Source organism: Grus americana, chromosome 2 (genome assembly GCF_028858705.1).
Source record: "Grus americana isolate bGruAme1 chromosome 2, bGruAme1.mat, whole genome shotgun sequence".
Taxonomy (NCBI): Eukaryota; Metazoa; Chordata; class Aves; order Gruiformes; family Gruidae; genus Grus; species Grus americana.
The window spans coordinates 152,990,367-153,015,286 of NC_072853.1; the positions used below are offsets into that span (position 1 = coordinate 152,990,367).

The 24,920-nt window shown below is 38.9% G+C and overlaps 1 protein-coding gene and 1 long non-coding RNA gene across 7 annotated transcripts in view; one reads left to right on the forward strand and one right to left on the reverse strand.

The window, feature by feature from the left end:
* KIF5B (kinesin family member 5B) overlaps positions 1 to 15,652 on the reverse strand; it is a 35,478-nt gene extending 19,826 nt beyond the window's left edge. Inside the window, exons 1-8 of one of the 2 annotated variants that reach the window (XM_054815202.1) lie at positions 15,264 to 15,652; positions 6,680 to 6,767; positions 4,197 to 4,270; positions 3,624 to 3,728; positions 3,166 to 3,214; positions 2,791 to 2,846; positions 2,594 to 2,681; positions 970 to 1,094 (exon numbers count right to left, since the gene is read on the reverse strand). In XM_054815202.1, the coding sequence (XP_054671177.1) occupies positions 970 to 1,094; positions 2,594 to 2,681; positions 2,791 to 2,846; positions 3,166 to 3,214; positions 3,624 to 3,728; positions 4,197 to 4,270; positions 6,680 to 6,767; positions 15,264 to 15,389 (711 nt within the window). In that variant the 5' untranslated portion in view covers positions 15,390 to 15,652. The remainder of the gene's footprint in view (positions 1 to 969; positions 1,095 to 2,593; positions 2,682 to 2,790; positions 2,847 to 3,165; positions 3,215 to 3,623; positions 3,729 to 4,196; positions 4,271 to 6,679; positions 6,768 to 15,263) is intronic. The other variant, XM_054815201.1, reaches the window with a different exon arrangement.
* A 315-nt stretch (positions 15,653 to 15,967) lies between these two features.
* LOC129203402 (uncharacterized) lies at positions 15,968 to 23,965 on the forward strand. Of its 5 annotated transcripts, none has more exons than XR_008576015.1 (4): positions 15,983 to 16,084; positions 16,424 to 19,430; positions 21,134 to 23,218; positions 23,622 to 23,965. It is a non-coding gene; the product is annotated as an uncharacterized LOC129203402 (long non-coding RNA). The 5 variants fall into 5 exon arrangements; XR_008576017.1 differs by having other exon boundaries at positions 18,038 to 19,430; XR_008576016.1 differs by lacking the exon at positions 15,983 to 16,084 and having other exon boundaries at positions 16,122 to 18,187; positions 19,305 to 19,430.
* Positions 23,966 to 24,920: the final 955 nt, after the last annotated feature.

Consider the following 24,920-nt stretch of genomic DNA (forward strand, 5'->3'; position numbering starts at 1 on the left):
ACTATTTTATTTACCTTAACTCTTCTGCCTCAAGGGCTGAATTTGACTTCTAGTTCTGTAACTCTCCCTTTATTATTCTTCTTACCAAGCTGTGATCATAACTAAGCAATTCTATTTGCCTATGTTTAAACCAACCCAAGACAAGGCATCAAAAAACTTCATGTACTTCAAAAAGACTGGGAGAAGCACAAAAGCAAAGTTTGAAATAAACAGTGAAAGGAACAGAACTACAGTCAAAGGAGACCCGCAACCGAGCCTATCTATTTAACTTTGTTTTCAACTTCAATGCTTCTTTTCATTCTTATTAAAAAAGACCACTACTAAGAAACACATTTCAGAATAAACACAGGATCAAGGACAACAATAAGGCCATAGAACAATGACATGAGGAAAGACAACAGCAAGCAGAAAGACTGAAAGAGATGAGAATTACCCCAGAAGCAAAGATGAACATACATCCAGCTCTTAAAAGGCTAAATTACAGTCTATAACTGATAGAGACTAAGCAAAATAGTACATATTTCCTTCTTTGCTTTAAGCCACTGACACAGGAAAGCAAGCTGCCATTTTAAACAATGTTAATCAGAATTTCAAATTGAGAAACTTTGTACCACTAAATAAGAAAATTCAGATATTTCACATCCATAAAACTCTTTTTATTCAAGTACCTGGTTACCCAACACACCTGTACACTTTTTTTTGCTCTCACAGATACCGAGACTGAACTCTAGCCTATTTCCCCACTCTATTCCATATTTACAAACCCTTACTGCGGAAATGCAGACCAGCTTAAAGAGGTAGTATTACCTAATAGCCAACCCAGACTAGGATTCAGAAACCACATTTTGAAGTCAAAATTAACACACTTCAGAGGTAACAACTGAAGAATCAATATTACATTAATGTAAAATGTGTGTTTGTAAAGAATAACTGGAGCTTTTCAGAGCAGAAAAAGAAATTTAGAATTACCTTTTCACTACCTGCCAAATCCACAAGGTAAAGTTTTCCACTTAGTTTCTGTTCTGTTTGAGTATTCTCTTGTTTTACATTAATAAGAAAAATACTATGACTTCGGGAGCTGTGTTCATTCATATCTATAACCCAAAATATATAAATTGTCAAAAATATTTATACAACCAAATTAATGTAACAAAACATTACCTTCTCACAGTGAAGCGACAGAACTAAAGCTAGTGAAACTATATAGAGTAATCTCTCAATGACAATAAAAACAGAGGCAGCAAAACCAATAATATTGTTTAATTGAGTAACAAAGATCCAGTCTCCCTTGGGCTTCAATTAATACCACATAAGCTCACTGATAATATTTGCTAGCCTGTCAACTATGGCTATCACATTTAATTTACTTTATTAGAAAAGAAAGCACAATCACATTCTGATATCAGAACTTTTTTTTTTTTTTGTAGGTCTACAATGTGTCGCATTTTATCCTTTCGTGAAAATTTGAACTAGATGGCCATAACCTTTCACCCCCTTCTGGTTTAAATATCTACTGCTCCCTCTGCTGTGAAACATGCAGAGTAAACAAGATTTATTGAATTTAAAGAATAATTTTAATTCATTAACAACATTTAAGCAGACTGCAATCTACATCTGAACATCAGCCTAGTCTTCCTTTTAACCATAAACCCCCTCACAGGCCTAAAAGGACCAGCTTATTGATGCCACAAGCAGCTCAACATACAATATCCTTCTATCCAAATTTCTGCTATTTCTCCATTACTTAGTCTGGCCCCCACTTCAGAACCTTACTAGCTAGAAGCAACATAGTTCAAGTGCAGGATTGAGTCATTCCTTAAGTGGAACATCATATTTTTATTTTCAATCCTTAACCAAAGAACTGACAAGAAAAATCTTTTATTTTCTTAATGACTGTATATTCTTTCTTTTCCTGAATAAAGAACTAGACACAGGAAGATTGTGAAACACACCCACAAACTGGCTCTCAAAGATTTCTGACAGTCACTTCAGTTGTTAAGTAATAATGAAGTATTATTTTGCATGCACCTAATCTTCCCTTTTCTTCTTTTTTTTTTTTTTTTTAACCCTCTGTCACTTCCTAATCCTGCCTCTAGTGGGAATTCAGAGACCTACGACATGGCTCCTTGCAACTCAGTTGCATGCCACAGGCCAAAAAGCTTGGGACATTGGGATGTTGCTTAAATCTGCAGCATGTCTGAATATATATTCTGACCAGCTTTTCTTAGCATATGCAACAGAATGGCCAAACTGCAGACGAGCCACAGTGCCTTAAAGATTCACGGGCTAATTGAAACAAACATCACAAACTGGGATTTTGCATGATTCCTAATGCAGAACTACACCTTTTCCTCCAATAATTCAAAGCTCCTCACTGATCACTTACTCTTTCCTTTCAATCCAAGTCTAAGTAACAACATAAACAGGAAATTAATTGAAATACTTGTTTCTGAAAGACATACTGAAACTGCTTATGCTAGACCCTTTCAAAAACCCAAATTATTTAGCTCACTATTTTTGTCTTCCCTACTTTTTAAGGCATACCAGAAGCAAATCGATAAAGCATTAAGAGGAGACAAAAGGTAATACTTACTTGTAACTGCTACATGTCGGTTTGATTTTCCCTCATCTATAGTATCCATAACTTCTTCTGGACTACATACAAAACGCTCTGTGCAACCCTAAAAAAAAAAAAAAAAGGACAAAAAAAAAAAATCACACCAACAAGCCAGAAGTAAGTGGTGTACACTAGAGGAGTAAAAAATGAAAACATATCAGATTGATGCTCACCTTTACATAGGGAACTCTATTTTTGTCCTCATGAACAGAAAGATTGGTCTTTGAAACTGGAAGAGAAAAATTTCTCAAGCTATCTGATTTCTTTGCAAAATGAATGAGCTGTGTACAACACATGTCTAAGTCATAGATGTTATTTCTCAGCAACACTTTATAAAAAACTTAATATACAGGAAACAACCACTATCACAGCTTTAGTATTATTATATAGATTAGGTCCATGCTTTCTTATTTTGATGTACTCTTATCATTTATAGGTTATTAGCATACTGCATACCTATCTTAGTATCATGAGAAAGTTTTTGGTTCTTTTTGTATTTCTCTCCAGAACAATTTACTTTCTATATTCAATATAAATAAAAGGCTTACCATCCAAAAGGTCCCTTATTTTATCCAAGTATATTTCAAAATATGACACCTAGAAGTGGGAAAGGGAATAAAGATACAGGATCAGAAAGCCAAAACACTTTGCTTTTTGATCAGAAGGATCCAGGATGATTACTATGACCTCCCACATACCACATCTAGCTCAAATCCTTAAGGCTGAACTAAAATACACCTTTAAGAAGAAACTATTTCGATCAAAAGCGTCAAGCACTATCAGCACTGCCATAGTTTATCAGGATAGCTACCATCAATGTTTAATGGAAACAAGATTAAAGTGTTAACGTAATTCTTCTTTAAGAAGAGTCAGTTACTTCAGAAATAACTCACATTTACATTTTCCAAGTTACAGGCATTTGAAACAGGCACAGAACATCCATTTAACCATAGACTACTTCTAGTTTTAATATAGATTAAATAAGTAACAATGAAGAAGAGTTTACCTTAATATGAAACTCAAGATTCTCATCCATAGAGTAAATATAATTAAAAATATCTTGCACTATTCTTGGAATAATACCCATTCCATCTGGGTCATGAAGCTTCCCCTTATTAGAGAAAGATACAATAAAGTGAACCATTCATATTGAATCCAACATCACAAACAGTATCTGAAGGCAAAACAGTTAACACACAAATTAGTTTTAAAATGCTGATAGGTATGATGCACTTATTTTATCTATGAAGGGAAATCTTGGCCATTTGTTTAGGCCCAGCATTTGCCAGAAGTGAAAAGAACAAATCTCAGAAACCTCCCAAACTACTAAAAGTGAAAATGTACTATTAACATTATTCTTGTGTTTCTCATCCTGCTACTGAGGGCTGAAAAAAAAAAAATAATAATTGCCATTCTCAGTCCTAAAAAAACATTTAGGGTATCAAAATTTTGCAGTGGAAAGAAAATTGAAATTGCAAGATGAAAACAAGCAGACATCTTATTTCTAGAAAGATAAGATTATTGTGATGAAAAGAGATGACAGTGACATTAAGAGGAAAATTATTTTAAGATTTCTTACTTCCATAGTGTGTGTCTTTCCAGACGATGTTTGCCCATAAGCAAATATTGTACCATTGTATCCCTCAAGTACATCTAAAGGGAAAAAGCATTTTCGTTAGGGTTCATTTTCTTATTCTAAAGTAAAGTCAAATGAAATGGAATGCAAGCAGGCAGTTCCCAAGAAGTTCAGCAAGTTAAATAATTCAGTGTTTGGGAACACTGTGCTAGAGTTGGGGGAAGGGAGGGTGTTCCCTGTTTTAATGTTTTAATGCATTAAGTCATCATTGACTGTGGTTTAGTTTATTGTATTAGAAGCATCTGTTCCTTCAAACCAGAAAAATCAGGACTTCAGAGTCAGGAACAAAAAGGAAATCAATACAACTGCTAGGTTGAACAGATAGCCTTTGATAACTCAGAAGAAACCACCATACAGGAGAACACTGTAATATTTTCTGCCTTCAGGAAAGTTCAGTTGTCCAATTATGAAGAGAATGGGCTATGCCATCAGTTTCAAGCATCTTACTCCTTGGCCATAAGCTTATATTTCAAATTATGAATGAACCAACCCAAAGCATTAGATTGAGGGGCTGGTGGATTGGTTTGTTTACAAGTCAGTTACTGTAGAATCACATCCTGCAAGCAAGCTTTTATTTTCCAAAAACGAGCATGAGATATTCCAAATGGGGAAGTCTTTGCCACCCCATCATACCCATAATCCATTTGTACCACCACTAGAGCTTGCTTGCCACATGTTGTAGCACAGCCTAGAAACGCTGCACAGAGAAACACAGTTCAGATTTTTAGATGCAGGAAAGGGGCAATGTTACAATTCTTAGTTAACTCAAACTTTTAAGGAGCAAACTTCTGATCTAGTCTTGATTACTATTTAACTCATTAAAGGGTTAAATACTTGCAGCAGCATGGATTTTACAAAGGAATTCACTTTTCTAATGATCAAAACCCCCTACATTTACCCAATCTTCTTTTGTCACTAATAGTTGATATTTCAGGGGAAGGCTTTGTTAAAGTTGTATCAATTAGAACTTATTACTGATTTCCTCAAGAAATTAATCAATTGTATTTTCAGGAATTGACAGGCTGGAGAGGTGGGCCACTGCGAACCGCATGAAGTTCAGCAAGGCCAAGTGCAAGGTCCTGCACGTGGGTCAGCACAATCCCAAGCACGACTACAGGCTGGGCAAGGAATGGATTGAAAGCAGCCCTGAGGAGAAGGACCTGGGGGTATTGATTGATGAGAAGCTCAACATGAGCCAGCAGTGTGCGCTTGCAGCCCAGAAAGCCAACTGTGTCCTGGGCTGCATCAAAAGAGGCATGACCAGCAGGTCGAGGGAGGTGATCCTGCCCCTCTACTCTGCTCTTGTGAGACCCCACCTGGAGTACTGCGTCCAGCTCTGGGGGCCCCAGTACAGGAGAGACATGGAGCTGTTGGAGAGAGTCCAGAGGAGGGCCACAAAGCTGACTGGAGGGATGGAGCACCTTTCATATGAGGACAGGCTGAGAGAGCTGGGATCATTCAGCCTGGAGAAAAGAAGGCTCCAGGGAGATCTCATTGCAGCTTACCAGTACCTGAAGGGGCCTACAGGAAAGCTGGTGAGGGACTGTTTATCAGGGGGTGTAGTGACAGGACAAGGGGGAATGGGTTTAAGCTGAAGGAGGGTCGATTTAGATTAGATGTTAGAGAGAAATTCTGTACTGTTAGAGTGGTGAGGCACTGGAACAGGTTGCCCAGAGAGGTTGTGGATGCCCCATCCCTGGAAGTGTTTAAGACCAGGTTGGATGAGGCTTTGGGCAACACGGTCTAGTGGAGGGTGTCCCTGCCCCTGGGAGGCAGGGGGGTTGGAACTAGATGATCTTTGAGGTCCCTTCCAATCCAAACCATTCTATAATTCTATGAACTAGCTAATTCCTTACTATAACAACTTATTGTGGTATAACCTTCTTTGTGTTAAGACTTGATTTGCTGACAAGAGAAACTGTACAGCCTGACATGCACAGCCATAACTCCTGTTTAAACTTTTAATTAAGCTAAAAATCACATTAAAAAAATCCCCCTTAAACTGTGTATTAAATAAACAAGCTTAGAAAAGATCTATAGCGTTTCACAAGTTTCCTTTGTCTTACATTCCTCCAAACAAGCTAAAGTAATTATAGGATGTTTTCACCAATAAATACGAGGGAAAAACCCCAAACCTATTCATAAGAGTTATTTTGATTAATTTCTGACAAATTATTTTAAACAAACTTCTGCAGAGAACTGCAAAAAAACCCAAAAAATTACAGGTAAATGTTACCAAACATTGCAAATCAACTGAAACAGCAGGTTAAGCACTGACATAAATTATCAGCTCAACTACAGGATAATTTTATACTGCTATGACCTATGTCGGCTTTTATTAATCATTCAGAAGGTAAAAGGCAACATCAAAATCCACACAAATATGAGACTTTTTCCTTATTGTTAAAGTTGCTGTTCCACCTTACCTTTGACAATCTTCTTAGCACAATCATTGTATACTTGTTCCTGTGACGTGTTTGACTGGAATACACGGTCAAATATATATGGCTTGGACTGGAAAAGAAAAAAGACACAGAAGAGCTCTTTAAAAAATCAGATATTGGAAGTAGAAATGGAAGGTGTTTGCTCGTGTAATTTAGAAGTAGCCTATACTGTTTCAGCCCAATCTTTTATTTTAAGCATTTGAAGACTGTAGTGAAGAAATCAGCTTATATAGTGCTGTCTAAATCTTCACATGCTTGCCTACAAGTAAGGCCCTGAATTAAGTATATTTGGTTTCAAAGTGCAATCTAAGTAGTTCTTCAAAACTACTCTGCCACATGACCTCAATTTACTTGATTTACAAGGTAAACCAATGCCTAATCTGTGCATCTGAGAACCCCTTATTCTCTTCTACTCTGGTAGCAGGTTTACTCTGGTAAACCCAAATTATTAAAAACAGCTTACACCACATCACACAGACTATCTGTCTTGGTAATATTTGTTAAAAACCTCAAACCAAAAAAGAAACATTCAGATCACCTACAGTCAGCACAAGAACTATTTCCTTATATGTGATATCCTTAAAATAAAGCTCTGTAAGTAGAAGGAAAAGGCCACTTTGGAGGAAGAGAACCTTTCACAGAAGATTCATTTTGGAAGACATTGTAAGAGGAAGCTCTGACAGAGCTTTTTGAAAGGAATGTTGGATTTTGCTTTGTTTTAAAGAAGATATTTTCATTACACAGTTCTAAGCAGCTGCTAATCCATTAGGATATGAACTATTAAACCCATCTTACAAAGTTCAAATTATTGTGGCATTTTCAGAGCTTGATTTAGTAGGTAGCCAAGCAGACAGGCAAAGTTTACAAGGGACCTAGGTCAGTTACCGTTGCTAAACTCGCTGCAATTGTTAAGTGCTCTATTTTGCCTAAATTTAATTCATTATCATCTTTCCCCAAGGATATTCTGGAACTGCCTCCCTGGCAAAGAAACAAGTATAGCTTCCATCTTTCACCCACCCACCACATCCCTTCTCCAGCCTGACCTTCCATTTGTCTTTTAATAATATCTAGCATAACACCAAATAAAGCTTTTTAGATTCAACACATACCTATCTGCTGAGAGGGTTTGAATTCAGGTGGATGAGCTCCCTCTTGGAAAAAATAATTATAATGCTCACTGTGTGAATACACTCAAGAAACCACAAGACTCAGTAGGCAGAAACTATCCCTAAGGTGCTGAAGTTTGTCAGAACATTTGTTTCACAGCAGGGAAGTCACCAACCTTCTTGATTACTCATTTTAGCTTCAAATACACCTCAAATTCATATGTTCTACAGGTAAAATTACACACACCAGAAGACAAACAACTAACAAGTTCAAGTAACACTGAGGTAAGAAAATGAAGACTGAGAACATGTTATGTAAAAAGGTAAGTCACTGTAGGAAAGATAACACTAACTATACATCTTCTTTCTCACTAGCAGCTGTAGTTTCAAAAAGCCTCTGACTTCACAAATGTCAATCAGCTACACTACACACTGTAAGTCGTCAAAAATCACAAAACATTAATCAGATCTGTTTGATGCTGAAGTTCTTCTGCATATTTGTATGCACTGAAATAATACCATGTTGAGCATCATATTTACCATTACACATTGCAAAAATACAGTGAGAAAAGCAATAGCGTCCTACGTCACTGCAAACACTCTGCGCAGCATTAATAATTTGTGTGTTTGTACTTGTAAGATTTAAACTCTTCTCCAAATTATTGCTCCAGAAAATATGTAGATGGCATTTATTCCAATTAAATTGATTTTAGAAGAATCAGGGAAAGTGCCTGGATATGATCTTCTGACAGTCTATGCAGCAACTGTTAACAATACTCACTATTTCTCACAGATCCCAACATATCTGATCTTTGCTGTTCCAAATAGATCATGACAACTATGAGTGAGAAAAGTATATTAGAATGCAAACATTATTTGCATATGTGTTTGAATGCATACATACATATCATTGTGTATTTATATATCACTACAGAATATTTCTGATGCCAAATAGCAGATTTTTTTACTTACTTCAAAGAAATCCAACATAAAAAAAAATATATATAAAGTTGAGCCTAGTTTCCGGTACAGGAAGATACCTTGTTTAGAAAAACTTGTAGGCACAACCTGCACTAGTCTGCAACCATCCCGCAATCTGCAGCTATTTGTAGCAGGTTATGAAAAAGCCTTCCTTCTCTACATTTTTAAACAGCATTTAGAGGGGTTTGTTATTTGTTTAATTCTTCTGTCAAACAAAGATTGACTGTATTGAACTATTCTTCATCTGTGTTAAAGGAAAATTATGTTTACTAATTTGAGAGTAGTGCGCAGACACAGAATACTTTTAGACTATCTACTCTCCAACTGCCATTCAAATGCCTTCATAAGAAAACAGAGCCAAATTACAGTATCTCATATTTACAGTCTCCTTTGTAAAACAAAGTTTTAATACAAAGAATAGCACATATGATGAATGCCATGGACTAGTAGTAACAGCAGAAAACCAAGCTGCAAGGACTTCATTCAGACAGTAATGCCTTTAATTGATCTTGTTTATTTATACAGTGAAAGCTGCTAGGTACATGACAAATTCCAATTTCCCTCAAGTTACAACTGCTACCAACACACCCATAAAATTTAAAAATTCTGACAAAAAAAAAATCTCATAAGGGGTCTTGTTTATACCACTTGTCACTTCCCCATCACTTGCAGGTGGAAAGTGGAATATTTGTTTACATGTCCTCAGTATTATAGGTTCCTAGATGAAGCCACAACACAACTTCAAAGCACTCAAAAATCCAATTACATACTTCCCTCCCAGGTCGCAGTACACTTATCACACCTATGAAAACCCACATTAGAGGCATGTCCCTGCTCCATCATTACTGAATCAATATCTAACCAAGTAGGTTTAGCCAAGCAGGTTCCAGGATAATTATGTTTTAAGAATACAAGTTACTCCCCACTCATATAGTTTCACATCTTTGACACCTGCAATGCTATGTCTTATCACTTCTCTTTACAGTCTACTTTCTGCTGTAAACAAAGCTAAAACAGTTTTACACAGATTACCCTGCCCTAGAAAGCCTCCTCATTACCTTTAAGAGATTAATCAAGAAAGATTAAAGTGTCAGACATTTTTTCTATACCAGATGCCTTTTCTTCCTCAAGTAGTAAACAATCAGATATTATGATGGAACTGAAAACACAGAAGGTCCAAGCAACATTACCACATGGTGTCCATAACAGTGGTAGTAGCAGTGTCACTACTGTGATATGATGCTGCTTTGACATACTCCAGAAACTTTCAGCAAATGTTACTCAAATCCTAATAAAAACTAAAAACATAGAACCTATAAGCAACAGAAAATATAAGCAAACAAGCAGAGCTTCTGACTTCTTCTCTCCAAATAGAGAGAATTCAACATTTACACTCACTCTTTGCCTAGCATTTGTTCTGTCAGTAATCGACTACAAGACAACTTCAGCTCCTGTAGTTGCTTGTACTGAAGGGACATGGTTCCACAGCAAAAACTTTGCAAGCACTCTCACAGCCCTCAAAAAAGTACAGCTGCCAACATGATTTAGCGGTAGTTAAACTGAACCTTAAGAAAGGGTTTAAGTACACAGTTCCGCAGTTAAAGACTAGTTACTGGTTATCCTTATATAAAAGGATGCTCAGCCTATCTAAATTATACAAGATTTGGAGAACACATGAGAGTTTGTTTTTCAGGAAAGTTAGCTTTTCTCAGTACCTTCGGTGAGGACTACCCAAAAATCTGTGATCACTAGACCGAAATCTTACCTTAAAATTCCTAGAAATACTTAAGGTTATCTCCATAGAAATAATTTAAAATATCTTTCATTTTCCCATTGTGATTTTCCGTAAACTACAGGAATTGGTTACTCTTAACACTACCTTAGTTCACTCTATTTTCTGTGCATTAGTATCTGAAGCAAAGTCAATAGCGAAAATTTACTTGAAAATCAGTAGCATATTTTTCTACCACAACATATCCAGATGCTCTCTACTGTTTTTTGCTAGAATGGACTGCTACAGCAACATTATGCCCACCGATGGTTAGCTTATTCCTGGTAAGAGGTTGAAGTAATAAGTAATGGGCTTATCTCCCCTTTAAGGTTCACATTTTAACAAAGAGCATTCTTCCATCAGCACAAAATATGGTAAAAGAAAAATCCCACACTGAACAGTTTCTGGAAAGTATGATGTCAAATACCTGACTCGGTTCTTCCCATCACTAAGCTAAGGTATTGCTGCTTTGACACACCTAACAGAGTCCAACACTGCAAATGAGCAAAAGGGCACCGTTCCAAATTAGTATTTTATTTTTAAGGATAAGGAAAAAAGATTTCCTTCTTGTCCTAGCTCTATGCATACCAAACTGCAGCCAACACAAGAACAGTTAGTGGATTGCAGCTCTTTCTGTCCTATTTTTCTTATTTCTGTGCAAATCCTGCAACTCAAGTATCAACTTTTACAGCAGTTATTTATCGTTACAGAAGGATTAAAGCATGTAATTTCATTTTTAAAAAACTGTGACTGGAAACTCAATATCCAGCAAAAAAACAGAGAAATTTTGGAACAAGAGTTTCAGTCAAGCTTTGCTTTAGTAAAGAGTTTCTTTTAAAGAGAAAAGCAAGCACTGCTGGCATGAAAACGGTCATTGAATTTCAGAACAACCACCAAACATGAGTGAGATGTTTCTAAGCAAGTGGTATAGCAGCCAGGGAATATAGCTCTCCTTGTACACATTACTCTATGCTAGGAATATTTGCTTTCTGTTAAAACATCGTACCAGTATCATCTGAAAAACTCCGTTAACCACCTTTTCATGGAATGAAAAAAATTAGAGAGTAACACTGAAATACTGAGTAACACTTTATGCTTACATTGCACTGTAGGCATTAAGCATTTTTATTCGTGTGTTTCTAATTAAACAGTGCTTTCCTTCACAGTAGCAAAATAATAAAGTTTTAAGAATGCACCTTGTTTCTTGCATTTATACAGTCTGGCACAGCCTTTCTTTCAGCAATGCACGTGAATTACATTTTTCTTTTTGAATAATCTGCTGCCAAAAGCTGCAATAACAGCAAGTGATCTTCATTAAACTGATTCTAACATAACTTAAACCTAGCTTTGCTCTCATTTACTATCCAATACTAGTGTAAAATGTAATAAAAAAGCTAAACATGTCAAGCTCTTCCCAGGGTTATCTCTTATGTACAAAAAATAGTAGTCTAAACAAGTATGAAAATACAGGCAGGTAACCATGATTCATTCTTAAAAGCTATAGAAATAAGGAATATACCATGATCATTACTAGAAACATCTGGACAACAGAAGGATACTGCCCATTTCTGGAATGTCCATAACACCTCACCACTCCAGTCACCTGACAGTACTGTTACCAGCTTAGGTTTCAGTCCAAAATCCTTGAGTGTCACTGTATTCAGTAATCTATCCTATCTCGTGGACAGCTGTAAGATGAGCAAGACCAGGTACAGAAATGCTTTTTAAAATGAAGTAGATATGTTATGCAGAACTATAAAGCTATTCAGTTGCACACAGTTTTACATTTGAAAAAGCAGAGTGCATAATCATATATATTATAAGCTTGCTATTCCTCCCTGGTTCATCTTACTCAAAAGCCTGAAATCCATGAGCAAATTGCTATCAATTTTTCAACGTAGGCACATTTATGATGTTTAACATAAATCTCTTATATTTACTTAACGAGAAGAGCCATTAGAAAAAAAATTAAAATGGAAAGAAGCCCCCTTTAATTAATAATTTAAGAGCTCTTTAATAGTTAAAGTTTGATCCTGTGCAAGGACAATACTTTTTCAAAGTCTGCTCTTTAAAACAGACCAACACCATATGTCCCCTCAAACTGCTGTTACACACTAGCTACAATTACAACAAGTATTTTATCTAACACAAATCAAAACAACTCACTTGTCCAGAAAGACAACCATGCCAGTAATTACACACGAGTTAGGAAGAGAAGGGAGGATAGATAGCTCAGAGATGACAGGGGAGTCAAGGAGGAGGGTTTGGTTATAGTCACCAATTTCCCTCCCCACCCTCCTCCACAGAGGTATAAGCTCTGCTTCTCCTAGTATTCACCTCCTATCTACCATTACAGGCAACTCCCAAGTATTATTAAAGAAGCCTCCACTGTTTCAACACAGACCCAGGTGCACACAGAAGGTGCAAGTCCTTCAGGCAGGTGAGGAAAGTAGCTATAAAAAAAAAAAAAAGTGGCTCAATTACTGTTCAACAGGCAGCCAATATAACATGTAGCAATAAAGACAGAAATCAAACAACTGAAAGTAACCAAACATACATATTGAGTGTTTTTAGAAACTGTTTAATGAGAAGGACTGTTTCTGTTACTATCCTCCCCTGGACAATTCTATAACACACACTCGAGGGAGGTGGCTGCAGCCTCAAGTTGGAAGGTTCATAACTTTGTGAAAACTCAGTCAGCTTGTTAAAAAAACCAAAAAACCCCCTGACAAACGAAACACAAAACACAAGTAATTATCTCAACAGTTTTGGGGAATCAAATAACGACTTTGAGAACACCAATCTTGTCATATATCCACCATTATAAAAACAAAATCACAGAATATCAATCCTTTATTAAGATTTTGTGAAACAGAACTCAAATACTGTCACTGCTTCCCAATCTAATAATTTTTGAGGCATTTTTCCTAAAGTCAGACACAGCAAGTCCTGGACATAGGATGACTGAAGGATTTTTGTTGTCATTTTTACCAATGCAGAAAACACCAAAGTACAGTTGTTACACTAAATATTAACCCCAAGCAGAAGCTCCACATGATCCCTAAGGAGCATGCCATCAGACTGTTCTACTCAATACAGTACCACTTCAGCTCAATTTACATTCTAGGTTATTTTTAAAGCATACTTAAAGACTATTTAAACAATGTAAGTTTTATGTTCTCTTTAGACTAGAACTACTTAAAGGATACGTGGAAAAAGTATTTTTTTAAAAAGTCAGAAAACATCAAGGTTTCTAAACTTAATTGTGGATTTAAAACAGAATACGTAGCATCACAATGAATGGGCATTCACTGATGGAAGTGAGATCATCTGTTCTGGTTAAATTTTCCTTAGAGTAAGAAACCAAGCCTGGAAATTGGAGTTTACCTGTACAACCTCAGGAAGAACAGATGTACTCCAAGATAGTAACTTGCCAGCTGAAATAAGCCCAAATTACTTCATTTCACAAGCATGCCATCATTCTTGTAGCTCCAGACTCATGGAATTCCATATTTTATTGACAAATTCAGTTGAATATTAACAGAGTACTAGTATTTAGTAAGTCATAGTAAAAAAAGTATTTTATTAAATTGTCTCCTTCAACTTCTGATACTGTGCAAAAAAGCTACTATTGGTAGTCTCAAGAAACATAATATAAAAACAAAATTTAAAGGCAGATAATAACTGACATCTAAGTTACTTCCAGCAATGCAGAAGCAGCACTCTCCAGAGAAAAAAGTATTTATATGAAAACACAAATTAAAAGTTAGCAAAAATAAAACAAACATTGGGAAATAAAGTGTGTTTGTACAATATCAACCAAACCAGGCAATCAACTACTGTAATTTAATTTTATATTCCAGTTCCGCTTTGTAGCCAAATATGACACATAGAAAAAAAGTAAAGGATTATCTTTTCCCCTGTAACATCCAGATTGTTTTATAACAGGCCTCGTACCTTGCAAGGTGACTTCTGTTAAAGTACATTTACAGACATGTAATAAGCCAAATGATCTGTTTATTCTGATTTTTTTTAAAAAAGTGTTATCGGCCGAAGACTGATTCACAGATCACAAGCACCAATGAACTGAAGCCTGCACTGTTGTTCTGTGTCTTCTTCCCCCAAAATTCTCTGTAGACAATTACCCCGATGGTAGCTCCAACGCACGCATTTTGAGCGCGTTATTTAGCGGTCAAACTCATCACGGCCGCCAAAACCAGGGACAGCCTAGCCGGGGGACACACTGCAGGACTCGCCTGTTACTCTCCACCTCATAATTCACGCGCTTTCCGTGGGCATACCGAAGCGTGCCCTGTGGCTCCGGCTCGGCAGTGGAACCTCACGCTACGCCCCAAGTTGCGAGCCTTTCACCAAAGCCTTTGTCAGAGGTTTCCTGACCTGCTACCACCGACGTGTCCCCACAACCCGACGCCCACTGCTCAGGGACCTCTGCCCTCACCAGCTCCCCGCTCTTTGCCCGACCACGAATAGCCAGCCCCGTCCACAGCTCTGCCTACCTCCCCCCGCCCCCCCAAAAGGCCACCCTCTTCCCGAGGCGTCCCCGCCCGCGGGCGCTCCCGAGCGCCTCAGCCCTGCCCTCTCGCCTCACTCCGCGCCCATCCCCGCGGTATCTGACCCCGCCGACCCCTGACACCCCCTTCCCCCCCCCGGCGCTTTCCCGCCTTTCCCGTCCGGGGCGGCCCCTCACCGCGATGACGACGGTATCTTCGCCCTGGAACTTGGCGATGTACTTGTCGCCACGAGTCACTTCGGACTCGTTGAGGGGCCTGAAGCGACACATCACTTTGATGTTACACTCCGCCGGGTCCGCCATCTTAGGCCAACACCGCCTCCGGGGCGTTCAGCTCCGCCGCCACCCGCTGCTGCCTCAAAGCCGCCCGCTCCGGGGGTCTCGCAAGCTGCCGTTGCCGAGAAGCCTGCGTCCGCCCAGGCAAAAGGGAAAAGGGAAGGGCTCCTTCCTGGCCGCCCCACCGCCTCCCGCTTTCACTTCCTCCCCAATATGGCAGCCATGGCGGCGCCTGCAGCCGGCAAGTCCCGACCCTCCTCGCCGGGCAGAGGCGGCGCCGACGGCAGGGCAGGCAGGGTGACGTCACCCTCTGCAGCGCCCAGCCCAGCCCCGCCCCGCCCCGCCCCCTCGGCTGGGACCTACTACGCAGGCGCGCCGAGGCCCGGCAGGCCAGGCCCGGCTCCACAGGAGCTTTACGGCGCAGGCGCGAAGTGTTGCTGGGCTGGAGGGACAGCTGCCACCCGCGGGTTCGACGCTCCTGGAGCTGCCATTGGCTTGAGGGGGCGGGGCTGTGCGGGGGCGGGGTCACGCGGGAGGCGGGGTTTCCGAGGGGCGGGGCACCCCTCAGGGGTGGGAGGAAGGTATGCTGGGGGGCTGCTGGGGGGCTGCCGGGGGCTGCCTCCCGCCATTCCTCGTCCTCCCTGGTCGGGGTGGCCCCGTCCCTCCTCCACATGGCGCGGAGCGGGTTTGCGGCCATACAGCTGGGGTTAACCCCGACACAGGTACTGCAGGGAGAGGTGGAGACCTCGCCTAGCCGCCTTGGGGGGAGCGGTCGAGTCACTGCTTTTCCCCTGACGGGGCGGGGGCGGCAGCGTTCCCGCGTGGCGGCAGCGCTAACGACCGGTGCCGGGCGCCCGTCGGCCTCGGTGGCGGTGAGGGGGGTGGCGGGCAGGGCAGTTCTGGTTAGGGACGAGTTTTGTACGTGCGCCTGAAAACTCAGAGGCCGAGTGTGAAATAAAAGCTTAGAGCAGACGGTTGAGATAGAAACCTTCGATATTTATTTCTGGGGGTTTGTTTGTTTGTTTAGGGTTTGTTTTTTTTTTCTTCTTTCTCTTGCTCAGACACCTAAAAGAGGAAAAAACCCACCTCCATGAGGTGTTCATGGATGTCAGGATTTTCTAAAGTGCCCATGAACATTGTTGCCTTCGTGTCTTCTGGAGCTGGTGCTGCTTTTGGTGTCACCTCCAGTGACAGAGTCTCTCACCACCTTTTCAACCCAATTTAAAAAAAAAGTTGCACAATATTTCTTTTTAAAGCTTAGTTTATTGCAAGTTTTATTTATTTATTACAGGGTGCTCTAATTCTAGTCAATTAAAACTTATTGACTGTATATAGAGTAAAAAAGTCAGGTAAACTGTTCTGATGAGAGATTCTCGAGTCTCATGAGTTTACAACTGTACCTCTTACATCCAGCTATGAACTTTCAAACTGGGACAAAGTACAAACTCGCAGCTTGGCCAAGTTAAGTCTGCTTCCTGACAGAAATCACAGTTTCTACTACAAATTTTTCAAATAGCCTTGAAGTTAATAAAAAAAAAAAAGAGGAAGCTTTTCTCTTAAATTAGTAAATTTTAGGAGGCCAGAATGACTCAGAATAGCAATGTCCTTCCCTTAAAAGTACTCTCTTTTGCATTAAAAAAAGGGAAAAAGATTGTGAATTTTAATAGAGACCATCTGAAATCAGGCATCCTCCATTTGGAAGAAGGGATTTCAATGGTGTGTGTTCACTTAGGATAGGTGCACCAGGTGAACACTGCTTCAAAGCTACTCCCCATGACGGAAGAATTACCTAATAATCTCGTTTCATCTACAGCTTCTTTTCATACAGTAATACAAAAAAAAAAATTGTGCCTAGTTTATCTTATGAGGTAAGCTAAGTCTTCTAAATTGAGTTCATGTTGTAACAAGTTTATTTTTCCACTGTGGTTAAAAATTCTGCAGGACCGTGCTGTCTTATCCAGGGCAGCAACAATGACACCTCCCCACCTACCAGTATGCGTGGCAATAGTTGCCTGATAAAATCAAGATATATACTTGGTCTTCAGAAGGTGCAGTGCTGCTCCACAGTATCTAGCATATGATATATAGTCTACAGTTCTGTTTGCCTGTGTTTTCAATAAAATGTTTTAAACATCATTGTTATTACATTTACATTTCAGAAAGCCTATTTTTATCGATTGCTATTTTAGAAGTTATTAAGTTGTATCACAGTCAACAAGATATATTAATGCATCTAACTCAACTGTTTCTGGGATTATTCACATGCTTATGGCTAGAAATGTTCTTATACAGCTGCTGGATTTGGATCCTCACAGATTTCCTATGATAGGAGGTAATTACTTTATTGAAAGGTGTGTAAATTATTTACTAGTGTTTTGATTAATTTGCTTTCATGCATGAGGAAAAAGGAAATGTTAGCTGCAAAATGAACAACTTCATGACTATTACTCTAGAAGTACATGTTTCAGCTGCTGAGACATCCTTTACCCCAAGCTATTTAAGAAACTCCTAGTTCTCACAATCCATAAGCAAAGGGGCTGAATCATTAGCTACATTTGCTGACATATATTACCCAACGTAAGAACATTTCAGTAATGGAAGAAACCTCATAATTACATGATTCTCAGAAAACAGAAGCTTGGCCTTGCTTACCTTTTCAATGTTTCAAACAACAGATGCTCCACAACGACAACAGGATGCAGTGTGCTCGGAGCACAGTATGTTATCTATGGGCGCTAACATATGGCAAAACAGCAGTCCTGAGGACTTCTGCTTAAAGGTGCAGAGCTGTTTTCTTGAAAACAAGGCAGGGACCAAACATCCCGGTAAGTTTCCTGTTTTATCACAGTTACAAAATACTCCTTCTTTGCCAGTTGGAAATATATTTCCCGTCTTCTATATTGTTATGTAATGTCTGTAGCATACATTTTTTATGATTTAGGATAAAAGACTGTTTAAAAGTAATCCATTGTGTGATAAAAAGTGATATATCAGTTGTCATAAAAAGTGAATCTGTTTGGTATTTAAGCCTAGTATGACCATATAAATCAAATTCATTAATACTTTAAGGAATTTGTGTCTGTTAGTTCACTAACCGTGTTTCTTCCCATTTATGATCTGTACAATAAACCTCTAAAAATTCTTTCATTATTTACAGTTCCTTTAGATCTCCAGTCTTTCCCAGCAATAAAAGCATGTTAAGCAAAGGGAACTGGCAAACCTGAGCCTTACAGTGAAGCTATATCTGGATAATGATGTAATTAACCATCAAAATTGTTCCAGCAGAGTAGAAATGATCTTGATTTCATCTTAAAAGAATATTACATATTTGAATAAATCTTTAAACCAGGTGTTTGCGGAGAAGCAAATTAAAGCTGCTCCCTCCTGCCCTTTAAAGAATTAAATTCTGAGATTCATCTGTTGACAGTACTTGTTGACATTCAGTGTTGCTAATGCAAACACAAGTGCTTTTCTTATTTTAATGTGCAATGTGCTAGGGAAATATAGCACATGACTTCTGAGAATTTAAGGTGCATTCCAGGTCAAATTTATTCTGAATTTGCAAGTCAATTTGTAGGACAAAAGAGTTATTAATCTGCCAGATATGGTGTACCTCAAACAAAATTCTTTGTTGCTTGTAACACACTTTGTAAATAAAGGCTGTTAAGATGGTTTATTAAGTCATTGCCTGACACTGGAAAAGCATAATTAAAAGTAACGAAGTTTTATGGTTCAGACAGCTTATTCAAATACATTTTAAAGTCTCTTTACCAACAGACTGTGTCTGGTCAGCTCAGCTTGGGGAACTCAATAACTAAGTAAATTATTGAGATTAGCAGGTTGGTGAATGGAGTTTAATGGCCTAAGGTACTATTGGAATCCAACTAGATTATCTGAAGCTCTTATTCCATTATGAAGTTATAAAGCTTCTTTTCACTCCAGCAAACAATATGATGTGGACTATATCTCCTGTCCCAATCAAGTTTAGGCTTTTTTGTGAACTAGAAGGATGAAATGTACTTTGAGGAGGCATCTGCTGATACACATTAACTTCTTCTTGACAAAAATGTGAGTAAATCTACAAATCAGTTTTATTTTTCCTTTTTAACTGGAAATACATGAAACCCAGAAAAAGTCTAGTTTGTTCCCAATCACCAAGATGATATTTAATTATTTCTAATAGTGTTAGACTAATTAAAAGCAAAAGCAAGCTCTGGGAATAATATCGCATTTTAGATGAGGGGGTTTTTTTTGGCTAATTTGTGCAAATTCATGCAAACATTCTGTCAGCTCACTACCTAAAGCATTGACTTGGAATTCTCTTTGAAGAAGGAGCACACTTTTGGACCTCATTTATATTTTTAACCATTAAAAACATCCGACATCTGTTGTCTGAACCATCCCATCATAAATCCCTCCTCTCAGTTGCTTTTCATTGTTTATAGCCCTTACTAAACTCACTACTGGATTGTATCTTAGCTTGCTGGGTGCCTGCCTGAAGCAATTTTTTTTATCGTTGTGGCAAATATGGTTTAGATGTTTTGAAGAGTGATATGCATTGTTTGCCAGAGGAAAGGAGAAAGGAAAGGAAAACTCTTACAGCCATTTCATGTGGGAGTTATAGCAGAGAACCTAAGGATTGTTAGGGAAACCAGTGTCAGGCTCTGCTTTTAATTATCTAAAACTACTCAAGACTGACCTCAGGGGGGAAAAACCTCATATGAACATATTCTTTAGAGTCCTGCTGAAGCTTTTACTAGAGGTAAAACTTCCATCCTGTCACAGCTACTGCCCTTGACTAATGTATATATATGAATCACTGAACAAATGAACTTGCTCCATGTCTATGCAACAGCAGTTTAGCAGGCTTTCCTTTTGCATTCTGTCTGTTTGATCTGGGAGCTGGAGCTGAAGGCAAGAAGCGTGACTTGAATTCAAGAAGGAGGAGGATGCTTTATTCACAAAAGAAATGGGGAAAAGTAGTTGGGATAGAAGAGGCAAAGTGGAAGAGCCAAGTTTGGGGACATGAGAAACAGGCAGAAAAGTCTGTGAATGTTGCAGGAGCTCCTTCAGCATTGAGAATGGGATCTAAGATCCCTCACTTTCTACTGTCAGCAAATAGATGTGGAACCCTTCAGCAAAGCAGGTGAATCTCAGATCTCGCATAAGCAGCAGGACAGCACCCTATAGCTTTGTTAGTGAAAGAGGTGGGGGCAGTGGACCTAAAGTGCAATCACAAGAACGTTTGTGTGGTAACAGGTACTCCAGAAAAGAGTTGGCTCGGGTGCTGCAAAACAAAATTGATGCCAGAATGGTATAATACAGATAAATTTCTGGGCTTTTTAAAAGGCAAGGAAATTATGCACTGGGCAAGCTTTGCAAAAACTAACATCCAAATATTTAAAAAGTATACAAAATTGTTCTTGGCTGATCCAGCCATAAAGCTATGGTATCGTCAGGAGTGGTGGTCTCACAATAGACTGATTTCAAACCACCAATGGCTATCATTACTTTGCATCTCAGGTTGCATCCAGAAATGACAATAAATCCCCCTGAGATGATCTTTCTGCCACTTACTTAGCTGGTGGTGAAACTAGCATTTCGTAGGAAGCAGAGCCTAGATCCTTACCTGAAGTGCAAAATGGAAGTCAGCCTTAACTATGTAACACCAGTCTATTCAGAATGCAAGATTTTTCTTTGTCCCCATTTTAGAGTTGCTTTGTTTCTTTTTTTCCTGTTTGATTTCAATTTTGTTTTCCTCTTCACTGCAGGATCGCTCTTCTGAAGGAGCATATGTCGGTAACCTTGCCTAAAGTAGCAAAAGTGTGGATAAAAGATTTACATTTGAAAATATAGCCCCACTCATTTGTTCACTTGTAAATGGCAAAAAAAAGGAGGGGGGGGACACAAGGTACGTTGTGAACTTCACAATCAACAATAGATCAAAAGACTGTGTATCCTTTAAAGTGTCAGTCACAGCCCCTCATTGATATGATGTATAGATCACCTTGCTTTATTAATCTAAGTGCTTTTATGTGCCAAAAACAATCACTCTAATATAATCCAGGTTACGTCATAGCTAATTTGTCTTCCTTCAGACCCCAGACTCAGAGAAAGGAGAGAACAGAAAGTAGGTTGAATGACAAGGAAATATCAAGCTTTGTATTATGATCATATATCTATATGATATGTATTATCTATCAAAATACATTAGTGCCATCTATCTTGTGTACTTTAAAGCACATCACAGTGCCTCCAGTGGTCTCACATAGCTGGCTATTAAGGGTGCCAGAAGTCATATGCAATGTCCCCTCTTGAGTGTGGAGGAACAAATCCCTGGGTTTTGGGGGGTTTTTTGACAGCTTCTGTCTTTCTTGAGACTGTGCAGGGAATTTAGCAAGATCTTATGTTCAGTGATTCAAAAAAACTTTTGATGGAGCTTATGGAGTCTTCTCTGACACTTTTGCCTCCACTGTGATTAGAAGTATTTCATCAGGCACTGGAAGAAAAAAAAGTATAAATTCTTGTGTTTTTCTGAATTTGAATTTACAGGTATCAAAGGAATAAAAAAACCCCTAAATCTAGCAGTACAAAGCCCATCTTCATACATTTCTTCAAAATCTAAAGCTCAAAAGATACCAGTATTTGGGAAGGTCCAGCTGATTTCTTAGGGAAGGACCTAAAAAGCTTGCTTGAGCAGAGCATCTTGCCTTCCTTGTTGTTTATTGATTCTTGCGGCTAACTGGCCAAGCTTGTCACGCTTCTATCAGCTGATGAAAATTTAAGACAGAATCAGCTTAAGATGTATGGGCTTTGCCTCCCACTGATACTGTTCCTAAAGAATGATACCTGGCTAGATGTTTTTGTCCAGTTCATGCATCAAAAAACATCGGGGTCTATGACTGTTGAAGGAAACAGTGTTTTTCACAGACACTATACACACAAAGATACACAGACACACACACACATAGAGTGATTGTAAAATCCATATTTATTTTTTAAAGTGTCATTCTGTTTAGAAAGATGACCATTCACAGCTTTTTACTCAGCAAATTTGAAACATGCTTATACTAAAAATCATGTCTGAAATCTATTGGCAAAAAATATATTTTATGAATATCTACTTTATAAGCTCTGCAAAAATAAGGCTGGAGGAGAGGAATCCAAACCTTTTTCTAGTTCTTTTATCGCCAGAATTATCTCGATTCCAACATTTATTGTTGGTGACAGCACAGGAGATACACAGAACAGAGCTGACTTTCAGAGCCCAGTGTGAAATTTCTAGGCTGAAAGTGCTTTTTTCAAGTTGCATGCTGAAGCCATTTCTCTGGCAATGACAAACAAACCATTCACAGGGGGTGAGAGGGTGGGACAACTGTGATTCAAAATCAACCTCTTATATTAAGTTCCTGCTGACGTCACTCAGACTCACCATCCTGACTTCTAATCTTCCCATAAATGGATGTGTGCCTTGTATGCAGAAAATGTTAGAGTCTTCATTAGCTGGGGAGCTGCCCTGAGAGAAGGGGGTGAGGTGTGTATGTGTGCATGCATGCACAGGTATTTGTCATAGTGCCATTCATACAGTTTTCACCATCTCCTCAGAGTCATATTTTCATCAGGGTTGTTTACCATGCTGTCCACAGGATACCATAAAGAGGTTTCATCAGCTTTTTAGCATGCTTAGTAAAAGTCTTTTTTTTTTTTTTTTTTTAAAATGTGAATGTTTGCTAGATCTTACGACATGGAGTTGCTGTGTGGGAAAGCAGCAGTTCTTGGTGGTTATTCAGAAGCTTTGGTGCTAAAGTGCTGATTTAGCACACTAAGGAGTGGCTGAGTAAAGAAAAGAAAATCAGGTAAGGGATGAGACAGGTACTAATCACTTCCTGGCAACATCTAAAGAGCTTTTGTCATCCTAAGTAAACTTCCATCACATCCATATTTCATTCCTGTAGGTGGTCAGTTTTCAGCTTTTATATAGCCATACCCTGTCTATCTAGCTCTGTAATGGTTTTCCCTGGTATACATGTGGCTTTCCCAATGCCTAGCAGGCATCTCAAGCAGTTCAAAACAAGTATAGCTACTAACATAAGCTTTCTCGCCCCTTGCTTTTATTATACGTAATTCTCTCTTCCATAAGTACCTTCACAGCATTAAAGATCATTGGGTTTGCATTCCATGATTTGTATGACTTTGCTGCTGTTTGTTTATGTGTCCTTGCCTCTGCTCATGGCTTTCCTGTCCTCTTTTCTCTGGTAGTGATGACAGAATACAGTTTTTCTCCCAGAGTTGCCGCAATGCTTTCTACTGCATCACTCCAGCTATCAAACCATCTGGAAGAATCAATTCTGTCTTGATGCCTACCAAAGTGGTGAATAATGTGGGCGAAGACAAAAGAACAGTGAGAACAATTTATGAAAACCCTTTTATTTCTGATATTAAGAAGACATGGATTAATCTTCAAAGCTACTCTTCATCCTTTTGACCATTGAACTTCTAAGTTCTTCTTCACTAGACATCAACGATCTTGTTGTTTTCCTAATTTTTTTGAGAACATTATAGAGCATTGCCAGAAATAAAAGAGAAAAAATGAAATAGTGGAACTGAAATTGCCCATGCCTCTTAAATAATTGTATTCTGATTTGTCCATATGCACCTCGTTCAGAAACAATAGTATCATAATTCCTTGGTTTACAGCTGTGAAAACAAGGTTTGTGTTTGGATGGAAAAATAAGGAAATGGATTCCTCGGTTGGTATAGTCTCCATTTCTGGAATCCCCAAAAAGCATTAGACTTGGCACCAACTAAAAGGGAAGGAAACATAATAAACTTTTCAATAAGGTTTATGTCATTTAAATTGGAAAACAGTGCCCCTTGAAGTAGCTGGAACATACATAGCATAACATGAGCAAAATTAGAATTTTCTGGCCTTTGCGCTGGCCAGCATTTCACAGGCAGCACACACAGGTGATAGATCTCTCCATTCTTCTGAATACATTTCAATGCTGTGGTTTGCCTTGAAGAGTATGTGAGGGTTAGGACAGAAGAACAGTGTTGGGAGCTGAGAGGGAGGAAGTTGAAGGACACGGTTCATTGGTCATTGCAACTTGGCAGATCAGCCTGTTAAAGGTTATTAAAGCCACTGGAGGTTTGAAGCTTTGTGTGGCCTTTAGTTCCTCTTACCCACCAGACCTCTACCTGGTCATGGCTCAGCAGGACAGTCAGCCTGCATGGACCTCATGCTGTCACGCTGAGACCACTAGAGGTATCCAAGTTAGTTAGCTACTATTCACATATTTGAGGTGCATATATATGTGCATACTCAAAATATGCAGTGTAGCACAGGTGAGCACTGGTTTTGTAGCCTTTTCAGAAATGAAATTCTTACAGTGAGAATTTCATTTGCATAAGGAATATCATGGTTTTTTCCTTCCAGTACTGATATCTTGGGTTGATATTAACTCCCTAGGTGATGGAGGAGCGTCTTGATATGGGCAAATTTAAAATGTTTGGGGAAAAAAAAAACTTTGATGGGAAATACTTCCACTCGTTATAATC